The sequence below is a fragment of the Hypanus sabinus genome, chromosome 12 (genome assembly GCF_030144855.1).
Source record: "Hypanus sabinus isolate sHypSab1 chromosome 12, sHypSab1.hap1, whole genome shotgun sequence".
In the NCBI taxonomy this organism is placed as follows: Eukaryota; Metazoa; Chordata; class Chondrichthyes; order Myliobatiformes; family Dasyatidae; genus Hypanus; species Hypanus sabinus.
The window spans coordinates 87,989,118-88,002,468 of record NC_082717.1 but is presented as its reverse complement, the minus strand read 5'-3'; the positions used below and the strand labels follow the sequence as shown (position 1 = coordinate 88,002,468).

At 46.5% G+C, this 13,351-nt stretch overlaps 2 protein-coding genes across 3 annotated transcripts in view; one reads left to right on the top strand and one right to left on the bottom strand.

Annotated features, from left to right (window-relative positions):
* LOC132403117 (barrier-to-autointegration factor-like) overlaps nt 1-13,351 on the top strand; it is a 78,080-nt gene that overhangs the window by 1,356 nt on the left and 63,373 nt on the right. For both annotated transcript variants that reach the window (XM_059986412.1, XM_059986411.1), the window contains exon 2: nt 8,831-8,958. In XM_059986412.1, coding sequence (XP_059842395.1) covers nt 8,847-8,958 — 112 coding nt within the window. In that variant the 5' untranslated portion in view covers nt 8,831-8,846. The remainder of the gene's footprint in view (nt 1-8,830; nt 8,959-13,351) is intronic.
* The window catches only part of LOC132403109 (glycogen phosphorylase, brain form), a 113,163-nt gene that overhangs the window by 56,658 nt on the left and 43,154 nt on the right, over nt 1-13,351 (bottom strand). The window lies entirely within an intron of this gene.

Sequence of the window (13,351 nt, the reverse complement as noted above, 5' to 3'; positions counted from 1 at the left end):
CTTGGGGTTTCTAGCTGCAGCAGAAACTTGGCCCGCTTCTACATCCACCCTAAGACACTGAATTTCATCAGTATTACTGTTTATTTTCTGATCCTGCCCATGGCTTTGTAATAATCTATGTCCATAGATATCTGCCAAGTCCATTTGGACCTCTATTTTTTAGATTCAGTACTCTAGATTTTCACCATTTGGAATTGAAGTAGACAACATGGCAAGCCATTGTCCAGTTTTGCCCATTAAGTCTGCTTCACCATTCCATCATGGCTGATTTATTATTCCTTTCAACCCCATTCTCCTTTCTTCTCCTGTAATCTTTGAGACCATAACTAATCAAGAAGTTATCAACCTCTTTTTAAATACACCCAATGAGTTGGCCTCCACAACCACCTGTGGCAATGAATTCCACCCTCTGGCTAGAGAAACTCATCCTCATCTCTGTTCTAAAGGATGTGACATCTGGTCTTAGACACCCCCATGTACTCTTCACGTCAAACTTAATGCCTCTTTCCAAGTTAATGCTTCTATCAGAACTGCTTACGATGTTGTCTAACTTTGTGTCAATGGCAAAAATGGATACTTGGTATTCTTTCTTATTGTATGGGATGAATGGCTACATCCCTGACACAGATCTTTAGAAATATTTACATATTATACAAATTTAATTAACTGCTCATTATCCTTTCTGTTACTTACTACTCCATCCAATTTCCTATCCAAGTCAATCATTTGATTTCAATGCTTTTAAGTGTTAACTTTGGGGATTATCAGATGTCTTCTGTAAATCTATCTACATAAATAACTAAAAACACAGTAAATACCTGTCATCTCTTCAAAAGCCTTACAAGTTCAACTTGAATTTCTCTGATCAATCAAATTTAAGGTGTTCAGTTACTTTGTCCTCAATCTCCAACAATAGTTTGTGGTTCTCCAGTTTTCCTCTCACTTACATAATGATCTGACATGAGGAATTTTGGAAAATTACTGAGGGGATATTTGCAGTGCTATTAAAAACCCAGGAACAAACTATGTTTCTGGGGATAATGTAATACTTAAATGCCATTATTATTTTTAAAAACACTTTGTTCTCGGTAATTTTGGCGACCAGTGCCATCAGTGAGTACCAGATTCCCTGAAGCTTTTGCTCCATTATAAATAATGATGCAGAGTGCTGGATTATGTTGTAGAATAGCTATTTTCTGATATTTTCCTCGTAATTTAACTTTTCTATGCTTGTTTGTACTTTTATATAATCATTTACATACATGCAATTGTTTAGCGAATTTTCCAGTTGCTTCTGTATTTTTCTAGGAAGTTTTTCAACAGCAGGGATCATGCCACCGGAATCTGGCCATTTTGTGGGTTAATTGTTATCAGGGAATTTTGTTTACCTCTAGTTGGAGTACGAGATGAATACCACTTATTTTTCTTTGTTCGTTCTTTTAACATTTAATAAAGTGGTCAAAAGCACCAAGTTTTATGGCTCATTCACAAAAACACCATATCTAACAAGGGCAGCTCAGCACATCCACCAAATCCTGATTTTCATTTGTGACATATTGCTCCTCAATATATTTTTGTTATCCCAATATAAAAGTTTATTTAGATTTTAAAAGCCCATTTAAGTTACTTTACACACGCTTTTACTAGCTCTAGCAATTGTTTTATTACCTTTTGCCATTCTTCTCATCTTTCTCAGGCACCTAGATCTACACTTGTTTTTAATCAAGCCTTGCCTTTAAGCTCTTAGTTGTTCCTGACTTCATGAACCATCTATGGCTGGCACATTGGCAAGTACAGCAACTACTTCTTCACATAAACTAGTTCTAATTGCAAAGTTGTTATTAAACACTCCCACTGAAGAATTGTAAGCTGTCTTTGGCAGTGAGAAATTTTGATCTAATGGGGGGAGGGGTAAAGGAGTTGCAAAAAAATAATATTTTATTATAAAATCCGTTGATCTTAGAAATCTATAATTTGTTCACAAATTCTCTACTATTATATTCAAATTGAGAAGAATGCATAAACAGTTTGAACAGCGTGCTAGAGATTGTCAAGTTTATTAGCTGCTCAGGACTCTGTCAGCACTGCACAGTCCGTGCCAATCACACGCACATACTGCACCATATAAGGAGAAGAATGGTCAATGTTTCTATAAAGGAAGCAACAACACTTCATTTTGAGAGGGCCATGGGATTAATAAAGACTGCAAAAATCTGCTTTTGTTGCCAGACATATTCAATTGGCTTACAAGTTCAAGTTTAATTGCCATTCAACCATATACATATATACAACTAAATGAAACATCGCTCTTCCAGGGCCAAGGTGCAAAACACATGACTTACAGCCACACACAGCACACCTTGTTATGATGGCACATACAGTCACAAAACAATAACGGCAGTGCACCCCTTATATGAAATTCCAAAATCCGAAAATGCTCAGAATCCAAAATTCTTTTGGGTGCTTACATGACGTCACAAATGGAAAATTCCACAAGGTGCTTGGAACATTCCCAGGCAATGCACACGTTTCTGCGCACCACAGACAATTCTGAGAACTGACCTCACACACATCACAAACAGAATTTAATGAAAAATTGAGAAACTGTATAAAGCGAAAAATTGATCTCGACTGCATAGTGAAAGAGTGGATTTGTCAGTGTCAGAGTGAACACGTGCTGCTTAACATGCATCATGGAGCAAGCAAACGATGACGGAAAGTTGTAGGTAATCGTGAACATTCAGCGGGCTGGTTGCAGAAATTTAAGAAAAGGCATGGCATTGAATTTTTAAAGATTTGTGGTGATGAAGCATCTGCTGATCATGAAGCAGCAGAGAAATTCATTGATGAGTTTGTCAAGATGGCGACTGATGGAAAATCTAACACACTGAGCAGCTGCATCAGTACATGTGTGTGATGAACAAGTACAGCTTACTGGCAGCACTTAAATTCCGAGTATGGAATGATGGCAGTGCCAAATAGCTGCTGACTGTCCACCTGGCCAATCGATGCAGTGATGGCTTACCTTTCTGATGGTTCAATGTACACATTATTATTTCATGCACAAAATTATTACAAATATTCTATATAATTACCCTCATGGCATATGTATAAGCTAATTATGTAATGTAAATGGATTTTGTGTTTAAAGTTGGGTTCCATCCCTGAAGTATCTCATGAAGTATTCCAAAGTCCAGAAAAATCCAAAATCCGAAACAATTCTGACCCCAAGCATTTGGGATAAGGGGTGTTTGGATGAGGTACAGTTTGTATTAGCACAAATCCCCACTGTGAACAGTAAGTTCATCCTGAGAATTACACTTCAAAATCAGCAGTGCAGTAAGAATGAGCAAGTATTGAACATTTCAAAATATCTAAAGGCACTTTCAGGTGTGTGAATGTCAGATAATTAAGAAATGGACAAAAGGAGTATGTATCAGGATAAGCTGACTGGCTGGAAAAGTAGGCTTTTAGGAGGGTTTTGAAGTGATGGTGGTGATGGATAGGTTGACAGAGATTAACATCTATATAGATAAAGTGGAGCGGGAGTCAATAGGAACTTGCTAAGGAAGAGGATGGAGAAAGATGGGGAAAAGAAAATTAATTGAGAGTAGGCTAGAGGTGAAAACTGAGGAAATGCAAAGTGCATTCAGTGGCTACTTCATTAGCTACACTTCTACACCTGCTTGTTAATAAAAATATCTGATCAGCCAATCATGTGGCAGGAACTCAATTCATAAAAGCATGCAGACATGGTCAAGAGGTTCAGCTGTAGTTCAGACCAAACATCAGAATGGGGAAGACATGTGATCCAAGTGACTTTGACCGTGGAGTGATTGTTAGTGCCACGTGGGCTGATTTGAGTATCTCAGAAACTGCTGATCTCCTGGAGGTTTCACACACAACCGTTTCTAGTGTTTGTAGAGAATGGTGTGATAAAAAAACATTCACTGAATGGCAGTTCTGTGAACAAAAACATCTCGTTAATGAGAGAGTTTAGAGAAGAATGGTTAGAATGGTTCAAGCTAACAGGGAAGTGTCAGTAACTCAAATAACCACGGGTTACAACAGTGCAGAAGAGCATGTCTGAATGTACAACATGCCAAACCATGAAATGGATGGGCGACAGCAGCTGAAAACCAGGAATATATAGAATCACACTCAGTAGCCATTGAATGTACTTAAAGGAGGTCATAGAGATAAGGAAGGGAAGGCATGGGGGTGGGGTATGAAGATTCAAACACATGGAATGCCAATTTTGAAATTACTATGAAAAGAAGCCTGTGGCAATACTTGAAAAACAGCTTAGTTTTAGTGATGTCCCTTCCCAAAATTTATCCATCAATCCACAGTTAAACTAACATATGGTCTCTGGCAGGACACACTCTGGGTAGAATCAGTGTAGCAGCAGGAATTATGCAACAATAAACATACTATTGTAGCGGTGTGCTACATGCAGCGCTAAAATTACGACATGGAGTCGGTAACTGCAGTCGAAGGAAAAAACTTTATTCGAAATCCTCAGCCTCACTTTTAAGCCTCCCTCAACCTGCCCCCCCGTGGCGCAGAGGCTCCAAAGCTCTGTGCTCGCAAACCCCCGAAGGCTATCTAATTGTGAGCCGGTTCAGATGTGCCAGGAAATGGGTCGCCACATAACCCCCCCCCCCAGAGCCGGCGATACACCCCCCAATGTCCACAGTCTGGGCCAGAACCTGCTTGGGAGGTCGGCCTCTGCGCCGAGGTGCCAGAAACTCGGCCGGTTGAGCCAGGTCCACATGGGCCGGTTTGAGGCTGTCCACCGTGAAAACCTCCTCTTTCCCCCCAACGTCCAGCACGAACGTGGACCCGTTGTTCCGGAGCACCATAAACGGCCCCTCGTATGGCCGCTGCAGCGGTGGCTGATGCCCGCCCCTTCGTACAAACACAAACTTACAGTTCTGCAGGTCTTTGGGTACGCAGGTCGGGTTCCGCCCGTGCTGTGAAGTGGGTATGGGGGCCAGGTTACCGAGCTTCTCGCATAGTCTGCCCAGGACTGCTGCGGGATCTTTCTCTTGCCCTCGTGGGGCTGGTGGGAACTCCGCGGGGACGACCCGGGGCGCGCCGTATACCAACTCGGCCGACGAGGCGTGCAGGTCGTCCTTGGGTGCTGTGCGGATGCAGAGTAGGACCCAGGGAAGCTCGTCCGCCCAGTTGGCTCCTCGCAGGCGGGCCATGAGGGCCGACTTCAGGTGACGGTGGAAACGCTCCACTAGCCCGTTTGACTGTGGGTGGTAGGCAGTTGTGTGGTGCAGCTGAGTCCCCAAAAGGCTGGCCATAGCTGACCACAGGCTGGAGGTGAACTGGGCGCTTCTGTCGGAGGTAATGTGGGCTGGTACACCAAAGCGAGATATCCAGGTGGCGATCAGGGCGCGGGCGCAAGATTCGGAGGTGGTGTCGGTGAGCGGGACCGCCTCTGGCCATCTTGTGAACTGGTCCACGATAGTCAGGAGGTGCCGCGCTCCACGCGACACTGGCAGGGGGCCCACGATATCCACATGAATGTGGTCGAAACGCCGGTGGGCGGGATGGAACTGCTGCGATGGGGCTTTGGTGTGCCGCTGCACCTTGGCCATCTGGCAGTGCATGCATGTTTTGGCCCATTCACTGACCTGTTTGCAGAGTCCGTGCCAAACGAACCTGCTGGAAACCAGCCGGACAGTCGTCCGGATGGAGGGATGCGCCAAGTTATGAATGGAGTCAAAAACACGGCGCCGCCATGCTGTCGGGACGACAGGACGGGGCTGGCCGGTGGCGACGTCACAGAGTAGGGTCCTCTCACCCGGGCCTACGGGGAGGTCCTGGAGCTGCAAACCGGAGACTGCGGTTCTGTAACTCGGAATCTCCTCATCCGCCTGCTGCGCCTCTGCCAGTGCCTCAAAGTCTACCCCTTGGGAAAGGGCATGAACGGTAGGGCGAGAGAGCGCATCCGCCACGACATTGTCCTTACCCGAGACGTGCCGGACATCCGTCGTGTATTCAGAGATGTAGGACAGGTGGCGTTGCTGGCGGGACGACCAGCGATCGGACGCTTTCGTAAACGCAAAGGTAAGCGGTTTGTGGTCCGTGAACGCGGTGAAGGGCCGACCTTCTAGGAAGTACCTGAAATGCCGGATTGCCCGGTAGAGCGCCAACAGTTCCCGGTCGAAAGCACTGTACTTGAGCTCGGGTGGCCGCAGGTGTTTGCTGAAAAACGCCAGGGGTTGCCAGCGACCTGCGATGAGTTGCCCCAGCACCCCACCGACTGCCGTGTTAGATGCGCCCACTGTGAGGGCGGTAGGGACGTCCATTCTGGGATGTACTAGCATTGCGGCGTCCACCAAAGCTTCCTTCGTTTGAACGAAAGCGGCGGCGGACTCCTCGTCCCAGGTAATGTCCTTGCTCGGACCCGACATCAGGGCGAACAGGGGGCGCATGATCCGGGCAGCTGAAGGGAGGAAGCGGTGGTAGAAATTGACCATACCTACGAATTCCTGAAGGCCTTTGATCGTGGTGGGTCGGGGGAAGTGGCGGACTGCATCTACCTTAGCGGGCAGAGGGGTTGCCCCGTCTTTAGTAATCCTGTGGCCCAGGAAGTCAATGGTATCGAGCCCGAACTGGCATTTGGCGGGGTTGATTGTAAGACTGTACTCACTCAGTCGGGCGCAGAGTTGACGGAGGTGGGACAGATGCTCCTGACGACTGCCGCTGGCTATGAGGATGTCGTCCAAATAGATGAACGCGAAGTCCAGGTCCCGTCCCACTGCGTCCATTAACCGCTGGAACGTCTGTGCGGCATTCTTCAGGCCGAACGGCATGCGGAGGAACTCGAAAAGGCCAAACGGGGTGATGAGAGCCGTTTTGGGGACGTCGTCAGGATGCATCAGGATTTGATGGTACCCTCGGAGGAGGTCTACCTTGGAGAAGATCCATGCGCCGTGCAGGTTTGCTGCAAAGTCCTGAATGTGCGGCACAGGGTAGTGGTCCGGTGTGGTAGCCTCGTTCAGCCTGCGGTAGTCACCGCACGGTCTCCAGCCTCCCATCGCTTTGGGCACCATATGCAGGAGGGAGGCCCATGGGCTGTCGGACCGCCGGATGATCCCCAATTCCTCCATCCTCTGGAACTCCTCCTTCACCAGTCGGAGCTTATCTGGGGGAAGCCGCCGAGCACGGGCGTGGAGGGGTGGTGGTCCCTGGGTTGGGATGTGGTGCTGTACGCCGTGTCGGGGCATGGCCGCTGTGAACTGCGGTGCCAGAACCGATGGGAAATCCGCCAGGACCCTGGTTAAGTCGTTGTCGGACAGCGTGATGGAGCCGAAGTGAGGGGCTGGTAACTGGGCTGCACCCAGGGAGAACGTCTGAAAGGTTTCGGCGTGTACCAGTCTCTTCCTGGGCAGGTCGACCAGTAGGCTGTGAGCCCGCAAAAAATCCGCACCCAGAAGCAGTTGGGCTACGGCGGCCAGTGTAAAGTCCCACGTGAACTGGCTGGAGCCGAACTGTAGCTGCACCTGACGGGTGCCATAGGTCCTTACGGTGCTGCCATTCACGGCCCTCAGGGGGGGACCCGGTGCCCTGCTGCGGGTGTCGTAACTCGTCGGAGGTAAAACGCTGATCTCAGCACCAGTATCAACCAAAAACCGGCGTCCCGACCTGCTATCCCACACATACAGGAGGCTATCCCAATGGCCAGCCGCCGTAGCCATCAGCTGGCCCTGGCGTTTCCTGGGAACTTGCAGGGCGGGCGACAACGGTGGGCTTCTGCGCCCCACCGCTGGTCGTAGAAGCACCAGTGTTCCTTGGGCCGGGGGTTGGCGGGCTCTGCGGCCGGGCCTGGACTGGTTTGCTGCTGGGAGCGTGGCTGGGAGATCTGTGCGATGGACGCCCCGCTCACCTTTTTGGCGTTCCACAGCAAGTCCACCCGGGCTGCCACCTTCCGGGGGTCACTGAAATCCGCGTCGAACAGCAGCAGGCGTATGTCCTCGGGCAGCTGCTCCAGGAATGCCTGCTCAAACATGAGGCAGGGTGTGTGTCCGTCGGCCAGAGACAACATCTCATTCATTAAAGCCGATGGAGGTCTGTCGCCCAAGCCATCCAGGTGCAGTAAACGTGCAGCCTGCTCACGCCGTGAGAGTCCGAAAGTCCTGAGGAGCAGGGCTTTGAATTCCGTGTACTTGCCGTCTGCCAGGGGCGACTGTACGAACTCCGCGACCTGGGCCGCTGTGTCCTGGTCGAGGGAGCTCACCACGTAGTAGTAGCGGGTGTCGTCTGAGGTGATCTGGCGAACGTGGAATTGGGCTTCGGCTTGCTGGAACCATAGGTTCGGTCGCTGTGTCCAGAAACCCGGCAGTTTCAACGAAACCGCATGAACAGAGGCAGCATCGGTCATTTCTGGTCCAAAAATCGTTTGGACCATTGGGGTCACCAATTGTAGCGGTGTGCTACACGTAGCGCTAAAATTACGACACGGAGTCGGTAACTGCAGTCGAAGGAAAAAACTTGATTCGAAATCCTCAGCCTCACTTTTAAGTCTCCCTCAACCTGCCCCCCGTGGCGCAGAGGCTCCAAAGCTCTGTGCTCGCAAACCCCCGTAGGCTATCTAATTGTGAGCCGGTTCGGATGTGCCAGGAAATGGGTCGCCACACTATTTGAGATAGACTCCAGCATATTTCCAACTAGACATTGATCTGATAGCAACTCACGAGAAACAATTTCACTTAACAGCCATAAAAGTATTAGTGATGAGTAAAGTGAAAGTTTAATCGAGGGTTGAGAAGCTTTCCATTCACTGATGACAATTCCACTTCCTTACTTGCAGGGGAGGTGCAGTTAGAATGGACGTGTTGAATGACCACTGGTGGGAAAATTGTACCAGAGTGGCTTGGGACAAGGTGACATCATCTCCAGGAGTGCGTTCAACCAGACCTATATCTGTTGTTTTGTATGGTAGGTTTTTCTCTCTTCACAACTTCTAATTGTTTTTTTGTCAAGCCACTCCTCCAGCTCAAGGATGAATCAATGGACTGTGGCAAAGCTGTATCAGATATTGGTGAGAGGGCATGTTGGGTCATGTGGAGGACGTCCTGGGTTGGGGCACCACAGGGGCAAGCGGAGGTATGTCGGGTGCCCCATCGGTGCAGCGTTTGTGCTGTTTTGGCATGTTGACTTATTGGTCTATTTGTGGCTGTCCGTTTTTTTCTGGTAGTAAAGCCGGGGAGGAGCGAGGTGGGGGCCATCGATCAGACCTCCGCCAGGAGGGGCACAGTGGGAGGCATGTTGGTGTGCCAATATTGGCGCCAATCAGTGTGTCCATCATAGGAGTTGAGCTTTTTCAAGTTGTAAAAAGTTTTCTGGGATTTGAGTTGGGAAGGTGGAGAAGCATTTTTGATGAGTTTACAGACTGAAATGTTGTTGGGAATATTTTGGATACGCTTGTAGAATGTTGCTGAAGCTGTTTTTCTATGGACCGTCGGGGTGCTATTCTGCTCATTTTTTTGAGCCTTTGGACAGGTGTGGATTTTAGGGCTCCTGAGAAGTATAGATCTGTATATTGATGATGTTTGTGTGAGCACTTCTCTCCTACAGTAATCTGTAGCAATCATGCAAGAGTTCCTCCAAAAATTCAAGACTGCATTTGATAGATTCTCCCCCCACAACGAAAAGAATGTCAGTGAGCACATGGACCTGAATGGAATCTGCCCTCAGCAAACCACAATGGTGTAACAGGAAAATAATTTGTTCTTACTGACTGTTTAAGCAGCATTCTGGCACCAAGTCAACAATCACCAATGATCAGGTTGTTTAAAGTACAATTTGCTCGAGGCTGCAAACTTCACTATTCTAACTCTGCAAACAATTTTATGGACACAGCCTGTAGCTCTCAGCAAAGGACTTCAGTCAGTGCATGGGGCTAAGGGTGCTAGGCATACTGGATTTAAAACATGGAGGACTGTCTTAATCAGTGTCCCAATGATGGAAAACACAAGGGAATCACTATACGCCTTATTCAGCATTAGATGCAGGAAATAGCTGTGACTTTCAGATGAGAAGTAAAACTCTCTCTCCTCTTAAACAGGTGCCAAAGACCCAATAATGGAGTAAGAGTGAGAGAAATATTCCTGGTGTCCAGACCAAAATCTATCCTTCAGCCAGCATCACTACAACTAGTGGAAGACGCTGTGTGCAAATTATCCTGCTTGTTTCCCATATTACCACAGTGACATAACTCCAGAAGTCCATTGCTGGTTCTGAAGCACTTTAGTGTAAAGTAATCCTTTTCTGATTAACTTGGCTCATGATTGCTGGCGGAATCTCCATCTGACGTGAGCTATTTAGTGGGTCACAGAATGGCAGCACACAAGGAATAGCAGTAGATAACAATTATATGTTATGTGACAACAAGATTATCAACCCTTCAGACTAATCGCCTGATACGGTTGTGACCAACTAGAAAAACATTAATTCAATACAGGAAGAATATTTGGGCATTTAAAAATATTATGAATAGTAGATACAGGGGATAAACAGTGATTTGATTAGGTGGGGAGGTTGAACATCTTGCAGAACCAATGAAGGTCCCCCCAGTTTCACACTGGAATCAGTTGGTAATTTTTTCTCCCAGCAGCACATCGGCAGATTCATATTCATTTATCACTTGTACTTCAAAACATAGTGATGTGGCCTGGAAGACTAGCGTGCCTTCAGGGTACCAGATTTTCGTGCCCTGGCGGCCAGCAGATTCAAGACCAGTGCTGCCACGTGGGAGACGGAAGATCGAAGGCAGCGAGCTGACTGCGTGCCCAAAGACCCGAGTTCTTTGGGCATAGAGCTCAGAAAAAGCAACACAACAATCTTTAAAACCAAAAATCAATGGGTTGCTTTATGTCTCCCCTCTCGCTGTGAAATGGGAACACCTCTTTTTCCCTTATTAAGGATGAGAGAGAGCGCCTACAGTATGTCGAATTACTGGGTGAACAAGTAGCCTTTGGCATACTGCAAGTCTGTATCTTTATCAATGCTTTGCTGCATGCTTGAGTGCTCATTATGGGGTGCTGATGCTTTTTTGCTGGTGGGGAGGGGGGTTGTTGCTTTGCTGCTCCTTACGTGTGGGAGGGGGGAGCTAGGGGTGGCTTTGGGGTTCTAACGTTTAACTGTCATCCATTCTTTGGAGCACTCCTCTGTTTATATGGATGGTTGCAAAGAAAAAGAATTTCAGGATGTATATTGTATACATTTCTCTGACATTAAATGTACCTATTGAAATATGCCATTGTGTTTAACAACCAGCACAACCTAAGGATGTGCCTCGGGAAACCCGCAAGTGGTGCCACACATTCCGGGGTCAACATAGTGTGCTCACCATAGTTGGCAAAACAACATAGAACACAACAAAACAACAACAGCCCTACCACACAGTCCTCCAACTTTAGCAGTTCATACACTGGCTTGTCTTCATGATAAATGCCCTTTTGGTATGGACAGTTTGATAGCTCAGCTCTCAGCACAATAACCCCATAGATGTAGGGTTAGCATGAAGAAGAGAGGTAACTCACTATCACAGGGCACTTGATGTCAATAGTCAGAGCCCAGAGCTCTGCCCCCTACTCATCAAGACCAGGAATGAACCTAAACTATTGAAGTCTTAAAAGGGTTTTAACCCTGAAACATTAACTCTGCTTCTCTTTCTACAGATGCTGCCTGACTTGGAAGTTTCCAGAAATTTTCATTCAAACTTTGGTGCCTAGCCAAAAGTCCTTCCAATTTTATTTTTTAAATATATCTGAACCTTAGTTACTGTTCAATACTTGTACTGAAAGGTTATTGTTTATGCAAACAAACACAATTCAATGTAGGCACAACTTTTTAAAAAAAATCCAAAGGCAATCACTTTCATATAAGACTCCACATAAAGCCCCAAATCCCCAAGCCTATATTTTCTATATTCCCTCCCCATTTCAGCTCAACTTCCCTTTTACATACATAGATGGAGCAACCTATACGAGTCTTGTTCTCTTTACACATACCAAATGATTCAAAGTTGAAAAAGGCTTGGCGACACTTCCCCAACCATCTTCAAAGGGATTGCCTCACCCAATTCAAACAGTCTTTTTCATTTAAGCAAAAAATGCCTCAACTATATCAAATTGCTTTTCATGATGCTTTCCCTTCTCACACTCTGACTTACACAATCCAGGGCCTTCAGGCAACTGAATCCATTTTCATACCTACCACGTCTCAGATAGTATCACTAGTTTGCACAGACACTCTCTCTTAAGCACTCCGATAAGTTTCACCTGCAACAAGCCCTGTATGTATGCAGTTAATTTTCAGGCAGAGATGCTGGTCCTGGATGGAGGATAGGACCATAAAATGTAGAAACAGAATTAGGCCATTCAGCCCATTGAGTCTGCTCACCATTTCTTCATGGCTGATCAATTTCCCTCTCAACCCTATTCTCCTGCCTTCTCCCCATAACTTTTCACACCCTGCATAATCAAGAACTTATCAACCTCTGCCTTAAATACACCCAATGAATTGCCCTCCACAGCTGCCTGTACCAATGAATTTCATAGATTCACCAACCTCTAGCTAAAGAAATTCCTCTTCACCTCCATTCTAAATGAACTTCCCTTTGTTCTGATGCTGTGTCTTCTGGTCCTAAGTTCATCCACTTATAGGAAACATCCTCTCCACATCCACTTTATCCAGGCCTTTCAACATTCAATATTTCAAAGAGATCCCCTTTAATTCTTCAAAATTTCAGTGAACACAGGTCCAGAGCCATCAAAAATTCCTCAAATGATAATCCTTTCATTCCTGGAATCACTCTCGTGAACCTCCTCTGAATCCTCGCCAATGTCAGCTCATCTTTCTTAAATAAGGGGCCACAAATTGCTCACAATACTCCAAATGAGGCTTCACCAGTGCTTTATAAACCATCAACATTACAGCATTACATATTTCAGTACTCTCAAAATAAGAAAATAGTCTACCCTTCTTCTACGAAAGTCCATGACCATACACTTCCTGACACTGTGTTCCATCTGCCACTTCTGTGCCCATCTTCCTAATCAAAGTCCTTTTGTAGCCTCCCGACTTCCTCAAAACTACCTGTCCCTCCACCTATCTTTGTATCATCCGCAAACTTTGCAGCAAAGCCATCAATTCTGTCATCCATCTTTTTGAGTTGAAGTTATTTTGTAGTGGTAGTTACCTGGAGCTTTGCCAAGGGAAATAGATATGAAACCAAAGTTTAAGAGGCACTTAGATTGGCAAGGAATAAAAGGATAAAGATCATGTGCAAGCTGGAAGGATTCATTTAAATTGATATCGTCAATGA